We start from the raw sequence: 20,463 nt of genomic DNA on the forward strand, positions 1-20,463 counted from the left end.
CGCTCTCTGGGCCAGAGGATTGATGAGTTTGATGTGGTGGTCAGGTACGTTATAGACACTGTTCACACTTTTTACTCCAGGTTTGTCTCCTCTTCCTTGCCTTTGGCTTGAGATACATTTTCGACACTGAAGAATTAATTTGTGAGTTCATGAAATTCACGCTAGAGAGTCACTATGTTTGAATACCACATTGTACTTAATAACCGTTCAGCATTATACATTCATTCATAATTCCTATCAACATACTTAACATTAAAATGATCAGCTTTCATGAACTCAGCCATCTTCAAACCATCTACACGTCTAGTAGTGAAATACAAGTTTGAAGCAACAGTTATGTGATTGGATTCAACTTTAGACACATGATTTCAAATATAAATTCAACATAGCTTTTACTTCATAATATACAAGTTAAATATGGTTCCTTTCATAATGACATTTTTTACACATTATATATTTACACTCCTACTCCAGAAAATTCATTAATTCAGTATGACTGTGAATTTAATGTAACTATTAAAATATGATTAGTTGATATTAAAATATCATTGTAGAGTTACTATATAAACATTCATTAACTTACATGTTGTAAAATACAATCAAATCAGTAGATTACCAAACAGCTATCAAAGTTATACCATTATTTATGTATTTCTATGACAAACATTATGTGATTGATCATGATTGGACATTAAATTCACACAAATTCAGATTTGGCTCAGATTTGCAGAGTAGGAATGTGAGAGTTTTATGACTCTGGTCTGGGAAAATAAGAAAAGGGGTTTTTTGTCCATGTGTGATGAGTTGTAGAGACTTACTCCAGGCCGTCATGTAGTTAGTTATAGAAATAATGTAGTTATAGAAATGGCCTCCATTTGTCATAGTGTTTAAAGTGGTCAGTGCCATGTTGGCAGACCCCCACTCAGCAAAGAGGTCGGTATGGGGATCCAGGGAGGGACGAGGCACTGAGTCATGTCTGTGTAGAATTGACTCACCTCCTCAGTTTGAAATGAAGGAAAACAACATGGGCTCCTTCAACATAATAATCTCTCCTATTGGTTTGGACAGTGTGTCTGATATGGCTTTGGATGGTGTGTTTTGTGATGGATTGATGGTATGTTGCAGGTTGAACGAGGCCCCAGTGAAAGGCTTTGAGAAGGACGTGGGATCTAAGACCACTATGAGGATCACTTATCCAGAGGGAGCCATCCAGAAGACTGAGCAGTATGAAGCTCAGTCCCTGTTTGTCCTCTCGGCCTTCAAAGCTCTGGACTTCAGGTGGCTGCGTTACATTGGTCTTCAACCAGAGGCTGGTAAGGCAGCTGGAAACTTAACAGATAGAGTTTGGGGTTTTTTCTGTATTTAAAATGTGATGCATTTTTATATTGTCATTTATTGACTTGAATACAATTACTTCAAGTTTAAATTTAGATTAACTGCAGTTAAATAGAGACAGAGCAACAGCTGTAACATCTGTATCTGAGGAGAGATTTGTGCTGGTAGATCACAATAATTACATCTAAAAACACTCCTGATGATCAGCTGCAAGCACTTTGTTGGTTTGAACTCCACTGCATGTTAAACAGAGAGCTGTGTGTCTGCTGCAGAGGCTGATCACATGCAATATGATGATATATATCATGTGACAACAGAAAAACCTCTATTGTTTCATTTTCTGCTCTATTATTCATTTCACTGTGACACAAACCACTCTTTACATCATCTGGAGTCTGTCCATCTATTGTAAGGATTACTATTGATACATTCTTCTTCTTGGCTTTTTATTCACAAAACTGTTATTGCACTTAAAGTAACACAAGGTAAAGAGTTTAGTTATTGTCTCCTCTCCACTGCTGTCTGTATCAGCCCTGCCCATGCTGACAAATGTACCAACCAATACGGAATAGATCAGATGAACTTTTCAAGAGATACACAAGGAACAAACAGATATGTACACACACACACACACACACACACACAGGTGTCTTCCTCAGACATTAGAAACAGTTAAAAATAATATCTGATGACATTTGAATTACATTTAACTGATTAAGTATTCACTGTAACACTTTTTGAATGCAGGACTTTTATTTTGATAAAGCTGTTTCAGAGTTCCTTGGTAGTCGAGAGGTTACTGCGTGTGCCACATGGCAACGTCCCTGGTTCAATTCCACCGATGGACGTATGCTGCAGGTCTTCCCTCTCTCCCTGTTCTCTGTCACATACTATCAAAATAAAAGGCAAAAAGTCTCCCAAAAAAAGATTTTTCAAAGCGTGACATTGGCTTCCACAACACTTAATCCATAGTTTCCTCTTATTCAGTTAACAGTATGTTGTATCTAATCAGCAAGAACTTGATTATTTCAACTCTAACATTAGTATTTATTTGTATTTAAAGTCAAAGCTTGCAAAGCCTACCTCACAGCTTTCACTGTATTGAGCTGGAAATGGTCTCCAGGGTACACACCCAGCACCAGCCACCTCCAAAGGTTTCCTGTTTGTTTACATAATAATACAGTGTGGCATGCAAATGCTCACTGCACCACAACCTGAGGACACAGCAGAGGGGTGAAAGCACTTCCTTTGTGGAGAGAAGGGCATAGGATATGAGGTGAGAGTGTGTGAGCCAGCTGAGAGGAGAAATGGAAGGACAGATGTAACACATGTTAGAAGACGGTGACATGCATGTCTTAACTGAAAGAAATCATGAATCTTAGATGATTGCAGAGAGACTTTTTAAGATCTGAGACAACAGAGATGTAGATTACAGGATTACAACATAAGAGAGATCTGCCTACAGTGTTATCTTTAGTCTTCAGTATTTCATTTAGCAAGACCAGCAGATGGCAGCGGGAAGTTAAGAGAGGACAAATGTATGAGTGTCAGGTCACAGACTGTCTGTCATTTACATAGTAACACTGTTTAGCAAGTTAAGTGCTTAGATCTGGGAACACTGCAGACTCTGATGTTGTGTATGTGTGTGCGTGCATATATATATATATATATATATATATATATATATATATATATATATATATATATATATATATATATATAGATTAATAATCTGCACAATATAGTGCAGGTACTGTAGCACTGCTATCTTTAATTCAAGGACATGTCTGCATCCTCTGAGATTATTACACACAAACTGTACTAAAAGATGCAGAGCCAAGTTAACTGCCTCAAACTGTGAAGCTTCATCAACAGCACTGCAGCTTTATCATTGATTTTCTATAGGATGACCTAAAGTATTAGTACTGTATATACAGTATTCAATTAAAATGTGTTCAAGGTAAGGTCCAGAACATCATAATGTGTTATTTATCAGTAGCTTGAAGTAGCATTGTAGTTCCATCAGCATCTGTGTGTAGTGGCTAGAATGTAGACTGTCACATAAATACAGTACTATTCATTTATTAGTATTTATGCTTAATTTATGGGATTCAAATCAATAATACAATAAATACAATATGAATAAAAAAGAATAAGACAAATTTGGCATTTTAAAGCAAAGTGAATTACAGAAAGCTTTTTAGAAAAATAAAGAATCCCTTGAAACTTAAGCCGTAAACTTAATTTCACATCTAATAACTTTATAATAAAACATCTCAACTCATATGAACAACTTTCTCTGTGTGTATCTCACTGACAGTCCAGTCTCTCCACATGTCCTTAAAGAAATCAATCCAGTATACAAGCTGTTATCTGTAGCTTCACATACAGTATTAGCTGTTTTCTAGCTGTACAGGCTTCAGAGCTGAACATGCTCAAGTGATAATGTGCAGCCAGAGTGGCAACATATCTGCTGTCTATTGGCTTCTATTCTTGTCGCTGACAGAGAAGAGCAAATGGGGTTAAATGGAGCACCTTGGTAGCTGAGTGGTTACAGCACACACCACATAATGACTGTGTCACTAGTTCATTCTCTCTCTCTCTCTCTCTCTCTCTCTCTCTCTCTCTCTCTCTCTCTCTCTCTCTCTCTCTCTCTCTCTCTCTCTCTCTCTCTCTCTCTCTCTCTCTCTCTCTCTCTCTCTCTCTCTCTCTCTCTCTCTCTCTCTCTCTCTCTCTCTTCTCTCTCTCTCTCTCTCTCTCTCTCCTCTCTCCCTCTCTCTCTCCTCCTCTCTCTCCTCTCTCTCTCTCTCTCATCTCTCCTCTCTCTTTCTCTCTTCTCTCAAACATTAAATCTTAAAAGGGGTTAAATGTTCATAAACCTCCAGATACATGTAAAAAGAATGTAGATGAGCTGTGTAGCATTCATTCAGGTGTGTTCATCTGTACAGCTGTGTGAGGCAGATTGACTTCAGCATTTTATCAAGTCTAAATCCAACATGAGACCACTTATCAAATCTAAATGCTTTTCACTCCCCTATTGAATCTAGTGTGTTAGCTTTCACATTTTAACTTAAATCTGTAAACTGAATGTATTCACATGTGTACTCAGCTTATGTTGGCTGTGAAGGCAGAAAGTGTTTTTAGCAGCAGCTTAATTTATGTTGACAAGCTGCTGCCACAACCTGAAAATATGATTAATAGTGTCAAATATCAAATGTTTATACAGTATGACACCGGAATATGAGTGCAGCATAATTACTTGACTCTTTTTTAACATGATTGATGTGATATGACTGAAGGTTAAACTGGGTGACATGTTGCAATCAGCTGGTTGTTTCCTTACAGAAGACCCTGTTGGTCTTGTTGAAATACAAAAACACAAAGTTCACCCAAGTCAAATGTAAGACTTGTTTTACCTCACAGTCTAGTAAGATATCTACAGCTCCAGCTACAACTGATGCAATCTGCAAACATTCAGCTCCAACTGAAAATGACAAACAGCTACTTGAATGTTACTCTTTGCTTATAAAAAAGAGTGAGAAGAGGTGAAAAGGGTTTGATTAGACGTTTAAATGTCTGACATGAAAACCATATCTAAAATGGAATTGGCTGTCAAAATTCAGCCCTAGGTAGATGTAATAAAATAATGGTGGTCTATTCAAATAATATTTATTTGTTCAACCCATTTAAAAGTTTGGGTATACTGTATAGCACTATGTAATTGAACAGCACCACAAGCTGCAGCCTCCAAAATAAGCATAAAGCTAAATCAACAGCACTCTAAAACAGTTTGAACAAGAACTAAACATTACAAGCTTCATAAATGTCAGATATAATGCAGCGATTTTACAGATGATTGTATATCCATTGAGGGTTTCAATGGCCTTCTTGGGATTCATTGGGACTAATATCACATGAGTATTTAACCCTTATATACTGTCCAGGATCAAATTACCAATTATACCAATTATAAACATTTGAGAGCTGTAAACACACCATATACATTTATTTTAGCTGGACTTTTCCTAATGTAACCCACAAGATACAAAACATGGAAGTAAAATGCATGATTTTGTGTGTGTGTGTGTGTGTGTGTGTGTGTGTGTGTGTGTGTGTGTGTGTGTGTGTGTGTGTGTGTGTGTGTGTGTGTGTGTGTGTGTGTGTGTGTGTGTGTGTGTGTGTGTGTGTGTGTGTGTGTGTGTTACGCATTTCTCTATATGCAAAAATCAACATTCAAACATGTTGTATTCATCATATTGTATAAAATATTCTCCTGCACCATTAAATAGTGATTGTGAATGTCTTTTATCCATAAGATGAATTAAACATTTATTAATGACTGATTTTTGACTGAAATATGAGTGAGAATATGAACATTATGTGAGGGTTAAAAGAGAAAGCTCCATTACAACAACCTCCATATACCAGTATAGTATAGTGATGTAGTTCTTAATGTACAAGCTGCATTAATGGGCAAACATTCAGGGTTTGAGGTATACAGTGGCTCTAAGGTGGAGCTTTAGTAAACATGTCACATGCACACATTCACATGTACATTTACTGTGAAAAACACTGTAAAGTTGCTGAATACTATCAATAACGTTTCACTTTATACAGAGAAAATCCAGCTGTCCTCATTTATTTTTAAATCAACGAAAAAACTCCACACAGTGAATTGGCCGATACTTTGTGCTACACTTACATGACAACATTGGAACATGCCCACACCATAACTGTTGGTCTTACACAAAACATAGGCTAACATGACAACAACCACACTTCTAAACATAACATACAAACACCAGCTGCGCAGTAAAACATCATGGAGGCAATGTGGCTATTAACTGCTTAAAGGTGGCCATTTGTGCACCACCATGCATGGATGACCGGACACAGCATTGTGTTTTATTATAGTGGCGTCAAATGTTTAGAATGTAATGAGCGAATAAACACAACATTGACATATTTGTACTATTATTTGTTTCTGGAACCTTACAGAACAGGAAACAAACTATTTTTTAGAGTTGCCCCTAGATTTCTCAAAGTAGGCTTTCAGGGGAGCTCCTGTCCTATCTGGGTAGCTGAGCTTCCCTTATCTCCCCTGTAATTGGAACCCTGTTTAAGATCATGTCTATGGAGGCTCTCTTTAGACTCTTTTTATCAGTTAACAGAACAGCCATTGACCCTGAAGGGTGCTGAGAACAAATAAGTACCTTCATCTTTCTAGGTTTCCTTGGGTTTCCAATCAAATCATTTTTTTAAACTACAGTAGGTCATTTTACTCCATTGCTTAACTTTGATTGTTGCACCTTTGTGGCATTGGTGATGGTAGTTTTTGGTACTCTCTTATAGACTTTGTGCTGACACTCCTCAAATCCCATGATATCTGTATGCATGCCCATCTAACTCTGACTCAAGGGGGCAGAGAGGGGCAGTATGAGACTTCAGCTCTGATGCACATCAGAAAGCAGCCGTCATTCAGCTTCAGCACTGAAGGCAGAGCAGGAAGGCAGGGCTTCATGTGACCTGTCAGGAGGAGGTGGATTTCACTGAGGTGGTCCCAGTCCTGGATCACATTACACCTCCACTGACAGCTGGAAGCACAGACAGTCTGTTTGCTACATCCCTGCTCTTTGTTGTCTAGTCTCACAAAGACTACAGGCTCATGTCTTGTCTAAACTGGAAGTTACACAAATTACCTTCTTTTTTTGACATCTGTCTGTGTTAAAAGATACTCTGCTGCTGTCATCATCCAGCTGCAGCATATTCTTACTGCTGTAACCTGAAGACAATTTTTACAGTTAAAGTCTATTTTTATTCTACACATGCAAGTAAAGATGATTGTAAAACTCACAAACTCTATTTTCATTGAGCTGACCATATTCAGAGTTTCTAACTGTCCAGCTTGTTTGAAAGCGGCTAGCTGAAGCTAACAAGCCAGCCGGCTAGCTAATGATTAAAACATTATATTAAAACGTTAAATTAAAACAGAATCATACTTGACTTTGCTGTCATAAGAAGGTGACATAGGGCTCTGGAACGTACCACTTTAATCAAGGACTTTGTACATGTAAAACCAGGAGGAAGATGTTTTAAAGGAAGGAACTGACTAATTGTTTCATCTGTAAAAATATAAATGATCAAAGTAGGAATCAATAATGAAAATAATCCCACAGTGATCTGAGTAACTTCATGACCACTGTCATCCACCTACTGCCTCCTCAGAGTGGTCTACAGTGAACCAGCCTGTAACTTTTGGTGACACTATTTCTGTATCATATATTCACTATGGGCTAATAATGATTATATGACTTGCATTTGGTGCTGCAACAATCATAAAAGTGGGGGGGCTCCAGGGTGCAGGCCCACCCATAAAACTAATTATAAAAACTAAAATAACTAATTCCCATAAAAAACAAATTCCCAGTCTTTTCCTTTCCTCGGGTGCTGAGAATGGGTGGGATTGAGCCAAGTTGAGGCTGTGACAGCGTGTCATTAAGAACAGGGGGAAACCTTTTAGAAATGGTCAGAGATCAACAAGAGAGTTCATTTCAAGCATATTGAACCCTCCAACACAGAGCCGCCTCAATTACAACAACAGCTCAGGACAGGAGATCAGGTTCCTTCCTCTAGTGCAGAGGAGTGAGGACAACACACCACTAACATTCACTCTCTAGTTATGAATGGACAAGTGTTGGCTCAGAGTGAGAGAGAGACTGAGGGCACAAAGATATAACAAGTGGCAAAGCAGACAGTGAGAGCTGGCATTGTGCTATAATGACACAAATGACATCCATCATGTGGACATGAGGTTTTCCACAGGAACCATCAAATGGCCTGTACCATCAAAGCACATTTCTAGTCTTTTTGTCCTTTCAAAGCACTTTTACACTACATGTCACACTCACTCATTCATACACTTTTAGCACAGCCATCAGAAACAATTAGGGGTTATGTATCTTAACCAAGGACACATCAACATGTGGACTGGAGGAGCCGCGGAATTGTAAAAAGTGTGTGAAGTCATTTTTGTGACTGTTCCTATCATCTCAGACTCAAATACTGATAGCTGCATGTGTGTTAAAACTTACTTCAGATATATATATATTCAAATATAACAATTCAATTTTTATGAAAAGGTCAAAGATTCAGTGTGAAGTTTTAATACTGAGTACTGTTTTTCAATACACTGACTCCTAAATATTGATTGATTGATTGTTTTGTCTTCATACAATATAATTATCACTTATATTATTGCACCATTGATTGTGGCCTTGGTGTTTTACATTTTGTGTGGTAGACGTGCACATCTGGAGCAAACAACAGAAGAAAGTCAGCAGGTATAGTTTTAATGGAAAATTAAGAGTGACGTTTCCAGCATCCTGCTCTTCTTCACACACATTTTGGGGCTTACCCTTAAAATGACTTCATTCCAGACTTGCAGTATGTAAATACTTTTCTATGAGACAATACTCATCTGTTAGCATCTAAATGCTAAAATCAGCATGCTACCATGCTTACAATGACAACAGTAACATGCTGATGTTTAACAGTGTACATTAACTTTGTTCACCTTCTCAGGTTGGTGTGTTTTGCACTGTAACAGAATAGTGACTGATATTGCTTGTATTTGATTGTGTGTGCTGTGTATAGATGGTTTTCCACATGTGAGCAGAGCAGAGGTGTTGTGTTCTCAGCTCAGATACAGAGGGCAAAATGGTTTCAGTAAGACAGAATTACCAACTGATGTGTCAGTGAGGAGCTAACAGGCCAGCGTAGAGCAGGGTAACAGTGCTATGCTAGTGAGCTAATGGCTCATACCACCGCTGTGTGGTTTCTATCTGCCTCTCACTGCAGCATACCTGAGGCAGGTATCCCAGTAACTGTTCATAAAGAGCCATCAGGACTGCTGCTAATTAGTGTAATGGCTCCATGTATACTGATACAGGGGCTTCCTTCTCTGACTGGCTTTGTTTGCTCCTCTTGTTTTTCATCAGTTTTTTTTTAATGGCGTTGACCTCTCCCCCCCAGGCCTCAGCTCAGGGTATTGCTTTCACTGCACTCACTGCTTTAACAGTCTTATTTTCCACTCTGCATCCCTTCCCATGTATCATAGTAGTAAGAATTCATCAATATGCTTAAAATGATTACTCCACATTTCAAATGTTGTAATTATTTATTATTTTAGAGTAGAGAGTTAAAGATAAATTATGTTTTAAGACTCAAAGGACTCCTGCAATAAATGACTCCGATAACTACAGGAAGACACACTCACAACTTATCACTGATATGTTTGTATTGGCTAATAAATGCCAAAATCCCAAAGATAATATTGAGGTCATTTAGAAAGCCTAGTGGTAGATTCACAGCCTGAACAGTAAAGCTATAAAAGGAATATATTTTGAAATAAATAACTTTTACTCAGTAAGAAAGTGTTGTTTGTTAATGCTGCATTCAGACAGTCAGGTTAGTACTTGCAGTGCAGTGGATTCTCAGAGAGCGTCACTGCTTGTAGAAGAAGAAAAGTCTCTGCTGGTGTTTGACACTGTGAGCTTTATTGGACGCTGATGTGTCACAGCTGACTCACCACTATGTTTTTTGTGGTTGGCCTCTCTATGTGAAGATCACACTAACCATGTTGGGTCACTTCCTCTCTCTTCATCTCTCAGCACAGCACTGATGGCTTCTGGAAGTCGGTGGCCAGGTATGTGCCACGGGACCCCATGGACATGCGCATCCTAAACCCCTATTTCATCCAGGAGGCTTCCTTCAAGCTGATTGGCTTACCTCACAACAATGGACAGATGGGCAGAGGGGTGAGAGACTGATTGTTTCCCCAGCAGTCAGAGACATAGCAGGAACAGTGGCAGCAGTGAGTTAATGGTCAGGACTATAGCTGCTTGTGTGTCTGTGTGGATTATAAAGGCCTCTATGAACACACAACAGATCCTGCAAGGAGCAGAGCACATTTGAAGACAAGCAGTGTTACCATTAGGCTTATAAATAGTTTAAACATAAACATGTTTCACATTTTACATCTGTAAGATATCCACACAGTACAGAGTAAATAATGCTCCTCAGTGATTACATGCACATGTACACAGTGTGCTGTAATGTGCAGGTCATGGCTCGGTTACCTGCTTCATACTAACCTTTTATTTCTCTGTGTTTTTCCAGAATATCCCAACCTTAGGGACAGTTGCCATAACAATGGCCCTTCATAACTGTGATGAAGTAGCTGTGGCTGGATTTGGCTACAACATGAGTACTCCCCATGCCCCCCTGCACTACTATGAGAAGATCAGGATGTCAGCCATCAAAGAGGTAACTACAGACCTGCTTTTATAAGGAAACACAGAAGGTGCTGATGCAAGACTAGGCATGGGATGATAACTGTGTTCAAGGTATACCGCGATATGAAAAAGTCACAATAACCGAAACCGCCAAATGTTCTGTCATACCGTTCCTAAGGTATGAGCTGTTTTTAGTCTGGTCAAAGACAGAAAGTGCTGGTCAGAAATCCCTCAGGTGGTGCAGCTGCAGCGTAGAGTATCACGACCCCTCACACTGTCATTACAGTGAATATTTAGGTTAAATGTCTGTCTTTATTTTTCTTCCTTTCAGGAACATTTTAGAGCTGTGATCGCAATACCGCCATACCGTGAAACCGTGATATTTTAGCTTATGGTTATCATACCGCCAGGATCTCATACCGGCCCATGCCTATGTAAGACATGGGACGATACAGGACAATGAGGAAAACACTGTGGCTATGTGTGTATCACTCCCTATGCACTACACAGTGCTCTACTTGCACCTGCACCATTACAGTGTGTAAATGTCTCCACTATACAATGTCCTTAAATATTCCACAGTGTAATGTACACTACTGTCTGCTAATAATCCTACAGTGCAATGCTCCACATTTTAAAGATGTGAAACTCACCATCATGTGACTCTACAGCTGATGTTGATCACTCAAAATAATGATGATTAGTTAGTGATGCTGCTCACTACTGAATGAACTATTTAGTGTTTATTATACAGGAAGCAGTGAATGAGTGAATAAGGGAGGGACTTCAGTCACAGCCTGTGTCTATGCAGGAAGTCTCAAATACACATTTGAATCAGTGCAGCTGTCTACATACAGTAGACCACTCCACATGCAACTGGGCCCAAAGCATATTTTTACTTTTTCACTTCAAATCTGTTTTCCTTCATTTTATGCATGTAAAAACAGTGATTGGTTTCCAAAACACAGTGAGCAACACAGTGAGCAGCAGTCATCATTGTTGTATGTTGACAGATTAAACAGAGCTCTCACTGCTCTGCTACACATGCTGCTCATGCTACACCTCCTGTGTAGGCACGCTGTAAGACTTAACACCTAACAGCATAAGACACTTTGACTACCTTGATTTCCCACCTCTGAGATAGATGTAGGTGCACACATCAGAACACCTGCACCTATTTATATTTTGTTTTGTATAGAAGTCCACACACACACACACACACACACACACACACACACACACACACATATACACCAGTGGCGGGAAATGTGATTGTCCTTTTGAAAAGCAGATATTTTATTACACTTACTGTTCAGGGCAGTACATAACAGCTGTTGTGTTTTGCCCACTGTCTATACAGCACGTCTGGTATGTAAACAGGCCTCTAGTAATGAGACACAGTGGAGGTATGTTGTGCTTATGAAAATAGTGTAGCTGCTAAAACTGTTCCCCTTCTGGCCTCTAACGCCATTTGACAAAACCTGTGTTGGGCTTTTATCACTTTATTTATGAGATGTTACTAGGCTAAAATAGGCTCATTTTGACCTTACTTACTCCGGTCTGTTCATTTATATTTTGGCTGATGATTCATTTACTCCATCCACAGGTGTGTCACCCACTATTTCCTGCAAAATTTAGCCCTTAATGGACGAAAAGCCCACACAATATTCACAGCCCCATCTTTTTGTTAGTTTTCCAGGTTTACGCTGCACTGGAACAGTTTACTGTGACCTTTCTCTCTTTTCAAACGCCTCTCAGAAATACAGGAGGAATTTACCCAGCATGCTGAGTGTGTACTGGGATGTGTATGAAATCTCAAGTGTAGGGATGTTGTTTTTTTTACTGGTTTTTGAGAGCAGCACATTCTCAGTCACTACATCCAGTGTGTAAGTTGCCATTCATTCCACTTGTCCAGTACACAGTTGAGCCTGCTCATAAATCACTCTTAGCTCAGGTTATTGAGACAGACATGCAATCCCCTTCATCTTGTGTTTCAGTTCAAAGAGGCTCACAGAGTCTGGCCCCGCCCCTGCCATGTATAATAGAGACAGAACAAGAAACTGGCTCAGTTCTGCAGTCCTTCACTAGTCCACATGGACTGCTCTGAGTGGCAGGAAGTCACATGATCCAACAGAGAGCAACAACGTGATGTTTAGGAGCTATTTTATTCACTCTTTGTAAATGATATGATGCAACCCAGTGTCACAAAAATCTGATTCTACAGGAAAATACTCAAATGTGGAATAAATATGATCCACTTATGCAACACAACACATCATTTGTCAAAACGTATTTAGTAAAATTGTTTTTTTAGGAATTGTCCTGCTCAATATTAACAAAATGCTTTAAAATTTAAATGTAGAAATACTCCAAAAAATTCTTTTCATTTGATGTTTTTTTAAATGAAGTAATTCTTTGTATAAGTAATTGGGGTGATCATCATTAATTCTAATAATGATCACTTACTCTCACACTGTTTGTCCCTGTATACTCAGCAAATACACTTTGTAAATGATCAAAATAATTGTAATTTGCTGTCATGTTGTGTTATGTTTGGTTGTGAATGTAGCTTTTTTTTTAAACTTGTATAAATATGTGCAAAATGTATATGAGTATATGCAGAGTTTTGATGGTAGTTGAGTTATCCACAGTTTAGTCCACACTGACTGAAAGTGACCTGATTGTAAACAACAGGACAGTTAGGACATAGCACACTGGAGTAAGAGCCTTGTTATTGCTCCCTATGATCACTACATAGGCATATTTTAAACAACTTCAATAAAGTTTTGAAAATTCAGTTGAAAAATGTGAGGGACCTGATCTTCTTCAGTTTTATGTACAGAGCGCGTTGAGCTCTGAGCGCTGCCGAAATGCAGATGACCTACACTCATACTGTTCGTGAATGCATCCTGTTTAGAGACTGCTTTCACTACACAGGCTGTGCTGACCTACTGTATAATATTTATGTGATAAAGTATATTAATACTATATTATATACATTCCATATAAAATGATTTACTATTGGTAATATTATATGTTCTGTAAAATTGACTATTAAATAATTGTTGCTATGGTGTTTATAATGATTTAGTTTATTAGTTCATTTAGGCCAACATTTATCAGTGTGATTTTATTTGTCTGGGGAGCAATGATGACACTGTGGATATTATCCATTTTCCATTTTTATAGAAAGTTTGAAATTGTAAATACTTATTTTTCCTGGCTGATCAGTTTTTTCTTCATGTGTAAAAGCATCTGAAAGGTGGACACCAACCTGTTAAGTGCTGTCTGTGTCTGTCTCCTGCAGTCCTGGACTCACAACATCTCTAAAGAGAAGGAGTTCCTGTTAAAGCTGGTGAAGGCGGGTGTTATCCAGGACTGGACCAATGGGCTCTGCGGTGCAGAATGCTGATGGCCTTCATACAGCTCCATGGCTCCTGGCTCCAGCGCTGTGCTCACCTGAAGCTGACTTAAGAGAAGAAAGGAAACGTCTCCCAGCAGAGAGCAGCAGCTGTTACACATGGTGGTCAGTGCAAAGAGACTGTGTGATCAGGACACACACTGCCCCACTGTTGCATATGGACATATTGCAAGCACTTGGCCTCTGCATTGTATGGCAGTATTTAGGTCTTTCTAGTTATAGTTAGTGCATAATCACAGGGGGATTTGGTCCCTGGCTCAGGGGTACATTTGCCCTGTTGGGGATGGAACCAGTACCTGGACCAGACTGACCAGCTACTCAGAACTTCTACAGGCTTACTGAAGAGAAAATGAATATAGTGGCTTTCAACATTGAGCCTGTGCCAAGAATACCTCTACAAGTGTCCTTCTGCTCACACATCTGAATGTAATCTGCATCAAACTTATAGTCTCTTGATATATCTTCCAGTTTCTGTGTTAAACAGGGTGCACATCACACCTGACTCAGCCGTCCTGGACCAGTCTCTGAACTGTCATTAACTGAACTGTCAGAGTAACACAGTGATCACCACAGCTTGTTTTGTCAAGTGGGTCAGAGTCTGCACACAAGCCAAAAAGAGCTTGTTTCCCAGCAGCATTAACATCAAACACACAGTGGAGCTTGCCACACTGCTTACACAGAGGTTAAACAGCCACATCTGGTTTGTTTTTGTGAGGCAGCGAGATATTCTGATCAATTAAAGGCTTTTTTTATGTGAAGCACGATTTTTTAAGGTTTATGGATTAATTTGCATGTTGTTTAAAAACAGATCACTGAATGAACCAATACACATACAAGCTGAGTTTTTACTCTGCTGAAAGACTGTATTGATTCTTTTTGCTCAAAGCTCAATTTTTTTAGCCAATCACAAAAAGCCACATCACACATGCTAACAACTATATAGCAGTGCGAGGGTGGATCACCTTATTGATCACATTTCACTGCAGTCAGTCTACTTTGATCAAGTCCTGAAGTCAGTCAGGTGCTGCACTGGTAAACACTAAGGGTCTGATTTACTAAAGGTTTGCATGTGTACAAACGTGTGACAGTGACAAAACTTGACATCAACCCCAAAACAATGTGCAAGCTGATCTACTAACACACTGCACTGAGGTTTGCATCTTTCAACTGTGCAAGATAGTACACACTGTCCATTTAGTACGTTGCCATAATGAATATGTAATATGGGGCGTTTTATCCCCTGTGTGTAAAATACATGCAAATATGTTATTTAGCACACACATTGTGATTTACCAAACCTGAAGGTAACTGCATCTATAAATAATCAATTTGAAAGGAAAGTGTTAACACAGATGACAAGTACAATGCACAATTTTTGGTTTAAAGTCTGTGTAAAGTAAGAATAAATATGTGTTCTGAGTTTGACACACCACATAAAAGTGTGTTGTTAACCACCCTGCCAAATTTGAATGATTAAAAAAATCGCCAAATATATGAAATTAGGCTTCAAAGTTGTGTAAAACTCAGTTTCCTTCTCTGCTACCAAACGCTGTGGGAGTGCCCGCCAAGTTCACTGAAACCCCGCCCCCTACCAAGTGTCACCTGTCAATCAAAGTAACCACCTCTACCAGAAACATGGACGCTATGTCTGAGAGCTTTCTGCTGCTAACTCAGCTGCTAGCTCGGCTAACTGGCTAACTGTAGACTGTAGTAGTAGTAGTGTGTGCTGAATGTATTTATACCTCTACAGCAGCAGGGGCAGGTCTCAAAATCACAGACCCTCCCACTAAATCCTGAACACAGAAATCTTGAAACACAGTTTGTGAAGCCTAGCTCCACAATTCAAATCTAAATGGTTGAAATGCTTTTTATGACCTATTTAATGGGTTTAGAAGAAAATGTCTGAATTCACTTTACACGGTCTTTAACTAACAGCATTGACTTTGTCACTAATACTCTCCCATATTGCATTGTTTTCTGATATTTTTTCTGCTGTAACTCAATATGTTTGTTAACCTCTTCCAGTAGAACCTCTTATTGCATGGTATCACATTTCTACAGAGCCCCTCTGATGACATGGTCAAAAAAATGTTTTTAATTGTGGCCACAATATAGCTATTATGTGCGCACGAAATACTAATGAATAATATTAATATGATTCTGGGTGCTCGGTGCACTCTCAATGCCTCTTGTATTTCTGGTGACAGCTGCACATTGTAGAGCTCTGAAACTTTAAACTTGATGCAGCTGATTTAAACATTATGCTCAAGCTCTGACACTGTCCTATGAAATCACTTTAGTCTTTGGCAAATCAAAGTGGAATGATTTTTATTGATCAGATATTATCTGTGGTAATAAAGGATTGTGCCATTTTCTAATCAGGGTTCTATTAGCTGTAATATAGCAGTGTGTAAAACAGGACCAAGCATAAAAACATCATCAAAGTGTTAACATATTGGTTTAAAGGAATTATAGCACATTTCTTCAGACTGATCAATAATATAGTGACTTTTAATCTTCCGTGATTTTATTGAAGGACAAATGTCCAGGCTATAGGTTCCCTTGGCAACGTGATACATACAGTGAGCGCTACTATAACTGCATCATTAAACGCTGTGGTTCATACAACTATGTATTCCCTCAGCTGAAAGTCTGACACACATGATGCTACTTTCAAAGGAGATGATCAGTGAAAAAGGTTTTTAAGCTGATTTCAAACTGAAACTGGACGTAGGCCATTGCATGTTTTAGAGAAGGTGCGCTCGATTTGCTTACCCAGCTGTCCAGGAATGATATTAATATTATTAATTAGTATTTCATGCGCACGTTAAACTTATTTCGTGGCCACAATTTAATTTTGTTTTTTGACCATGTCACCAGAGGGGCCCCGTACATTTCTGCTCTCCATTGAGACACAAAACCCTCATTTAAATACTGCTGTCTGCTCCTATTGTTATTTACAGTTATTCTTAGTAGATCACTTGCAAAATATGCACATGCTATTTAGTACCTTTTATTTGGGATCTTAGTAAATCAGGCCCTTAGTCCATTAGCTTTTTACAAGAGTAAGAACAGGATGAGCTGTTGGTTTGTCACAGCCTCAGTCTGTGTGTGATTTTATGACTTTACACTAGATTCATCTCAGCACATCAAGACTTCATAGACTTTTCAAAGATGGAGCTAACATCTCCAAAACTATTGAACTGATAGAAACTGTCTGCAGTTGGCAGAATTGTCGTGCTGTGTTTTCATAACGTGCTCTAAATAAGACTTCAATTCTTAAGATTTTCCTCCCAATGTCCAGCGTATGCAGCTGTCATATCAGCTTGTCCTGCATGTCAGTGGACAGGCTGTTTCCTCCTCTCTGTCTGTTTTTTATTAAGTATTTAGATTTTCCTTCTGCTAATCTACACTGTTCTGGAAATACATATCCAAAATAAAGACCAGACAGTGTGCTACATACAGTCATTACAACATGTAAAGAAACAAGATATGTTACCACATCAATCATAAATCAGCTGCAGATTCAAAATGCTTTAAATATACAATGAAACATCACAACACAAGTTCAAAGTATTGAAGAACATACTGCATCAAGTTGTTCCTTTTAAGTAGACATCATAACTAATGAGTGACCTGTGTCTGGTGTCATACTATCAGTGTTGTTAGAGAGATGAGGAAGTACAGAAGACACGTTTCACTGAAGCAGAACAGGTTTTCCTACAATAGAACTTGACATCAGAGCCAAACATCCAGGCAGCAATAAAACACTGTGCTAACTGCTACTGACACACTGAGCTCAGCCCAGACACCTCACAGCGCAGTGTGACAGGAATATAATAATATATAATATGTTTCTACTGTTGTCTGCCCATGTGCCTCTGTCACTCAAGAGACCAGTGTCAGTTTTCACAGAAGACAATGTCCAATATAAAATATGTGTTTGTGAAAAACAAGGCTATAAAATCACATCATTAGCCAGAATAACTTAGTTTGAGATACTATGAGCTAATATGATAAATAGATTCCTAATCTTTCCACCAATGGAACAAGAAAAACCAGAATTGAGACATTATGAATGGGATGATGTCATAGTGTCATATTAAATACATTCATACAGGCCTTTCTAGTCGTATTGACTATTCAGAGTGCTTTACATTACATTGCCAACATTCATCCATTCACACACACATTTATGCACTTCTGTCCTCTCTATAGGGCCATGTCAGCCAACCACATGACCCTCACTCAGCCAATCACATTAGAGCTGGAGCTCGGAGACCAGGAGCTAAATGAGCACCAGTGTATCTTCTTTAGCCAAGTTTAACAACTTCTATGCACATTACATGGTGACCACCTCAAAAGAAAATCTCTCCTGACATAATTGTCCTCAAAGAACTCTGTCAGGACTAACGGGCTCCTGGTCTGAGTTGAATCACAGTGAATCATTGGCAGCTTGAAATTAATGAAAGGTTTATTAAATCATTGATTTTGTATTGATGTGAAAGGATAATGTCAGTCAGGGTTTAGCTGATGCTGGCTCTCCAAAGATGTTTTACAGACTCCCTCTGATCTCCTTTCTCCTTTATTGTCATTGCCAATAATGACAGCAGAACATCAAAACACCCCCTTTAATCATTTCACTTAGCCTGACCAAAGGCTGCTATCTCAGGCCCTCACACAGTCATGATGAGTGCTATTATCAGTTCACTCAGCTTTATCAATCTATCACATATTATTTCCTAAGATAAGCTGCATTGTGAAGTGTGTATGTGCGTTTGTGTTGCTTTACACACTGGCCTGCATAGTTGGTATTCGCCTTCACTGTGTGTGTTGGTGGACTTCATGCTGGTCAGATGCTCGAGCCAAAGTATTCATCTATTTATTTAGACAGTGCACTAGAACACACTGACAAATAAAGTGAATAAGAATGCTGCAATTTGAACGTGTGTTGTTGTGTTATTTCATAAGTGACCTGTGACATGAGAACTGTTTGATGTGGACTGGAAACTTCTCCCTTTTTACATGATGAAGTACTTTTCAGACAAAGAAAAATAGTAAATACACTTGATGTTAATGACAATCCAAATAAAAGTGTGCTAAGACAACATACAGCATGCAACCTGATGCTACATTACACACGTTTGATCTGGCAAATTTCTATTTTGGTTTCCCTCCTTTTAAAACTTTTTTTAAAATTATAGTAAGTAAAGCAGATGTATCTACTGTGCAGTGTGTACTGTATATAAATATGTAAAGATGATTGCACAACGTTAATTAGCATGCATAAACCCATTACTTTATTTGGTAATCTGATGAATATTCAAAATGCATGACAAAGGTACATATGTGAGTTTATGAAGGGAAACAAACTATATTAAAGTTATGTGCAGTGCATTATGGTAGAGGGTGCGTCGATCGTTTGTTCACTGCTTTATTTATATTGTATTAGCAGCTCATTTGAGTCCACTTTATAACTTTTGGATAATACTAAATAATGGAGCAGTAGGGAGCCAGTCATACGGATGTACTCACACTAGGCCCAGTTGCATTGCCCGTCCCTCCCCACTCGATCTGGGCCAAAGCACGCCTTGTCATCACAGTGTGATTTTTTTTATTTTTGAGTTGAAGAAAGAGCTCTCAAACAGCCCAATGGAGTTCATCATTTGATGTACTTTGTGTCTTATTTGGAATGGTTTGGGGCATGGTGACACACAGCCCTCACATATGCCTTATAGTGATTTAATGGGACAGTCGTATCATTGACATCACAGTTAGTGATCACACACACTGACTGAGTCAAAGTGAACCGTGCTCAGGCCCTCCTCTTCAAGCGAGCTCAGGCACAGTTCAGAACTCACACAAGTCAAACAAACCAGACTTTAGGGGTCAACTGTGCTCGGTCACGGTACGGATCTCCTAGTGTGAGCACACCCTAAAAGTGAATACAGCAGCCTGACAGAGACCCAAGTTAATGACATTTGATTCTGGGAAATCATTGAAAATGTTGTTTGGATTGGAAACAGGTCCAGGACTTCCAGGACTCAACAGTAGACCAAAGATCTTGTTGAAATGTTGAGGTTTGCGCATCATTGCCATCTCCAGCTGTGGAGCATCTACAGGTAGAGTGCTGAGCTGCTGTTTGAGACGAAGCTGCAGTGCTCACATGTTTACCAGTGAGTGGAGGTAAACATGAAGGCTGCAGTGACTCACTGTGTGCTGAGTCAAAGAGGGTGGGATTGTTTACAAGTCATCTGTGCTACACTTAGTCTAATTACCACTTTGTGATGACAAACACACTTAAGTGAAACCACTTTCCATTATATCAATATGGCTCACTGCAGAAGCCTCTGTTAAGTGATGAATATGTGCTAGAAGAATGCTAGGAAATGCAAAGCTACTGTTTTCTTAAAG

The 20,463-nt window shown here is 39.0% G+C and overlaps 1 protein-coding gene across 1 annotated transcript in view; it reads left to right on the forward strand.

Moving 5' to 3' along the window:
• The window catches only part of st3gal3a (ST3 beta-galactoside alpha-2,3-sialyltransferase 3a), a 47,691-nt gene extending 32,187 nt beyond the window's left edge, over nt 1–15,504 (forward strand). Inside the window, 6 exon segments of the mRNA XM_053322284.1 lie at nt 16–44; nt 1,126–1,288; nt 1,290–1,313; nt 10,005–10,151; nt 10,513–10,659; nt 13,936–15,504. Coding sequence (XP_053178259.1) covers nt 16–44; nt 1,126–1,288; nt 1,290–1,313; nt 10,005–10,151; nt 10,513–10,659; nt 13,936–14,040 — 615 coding nt within the window. The 3' untranslated portion in view covers nt 14,041–15,504.
• The last annotated feature ends 4,959 nt before the right edge of the window (nt 15,505–20,463 follow it).

Source organism: Scomber japonicus, chromosome 7, assembly GCF_027409825.1.
Source record: "Scomber japonicus isolate fScoJap1 chromosome 7, fScoJap1.pri, whole genome shotgun sequence".
Taxonomy (NCBI): domain Eukaryota; kingdom Metazoa; phylum Chordata; class Actinopteri; order Scombriformes; family Scombridae; genus Scomber; species Scomber japonicus.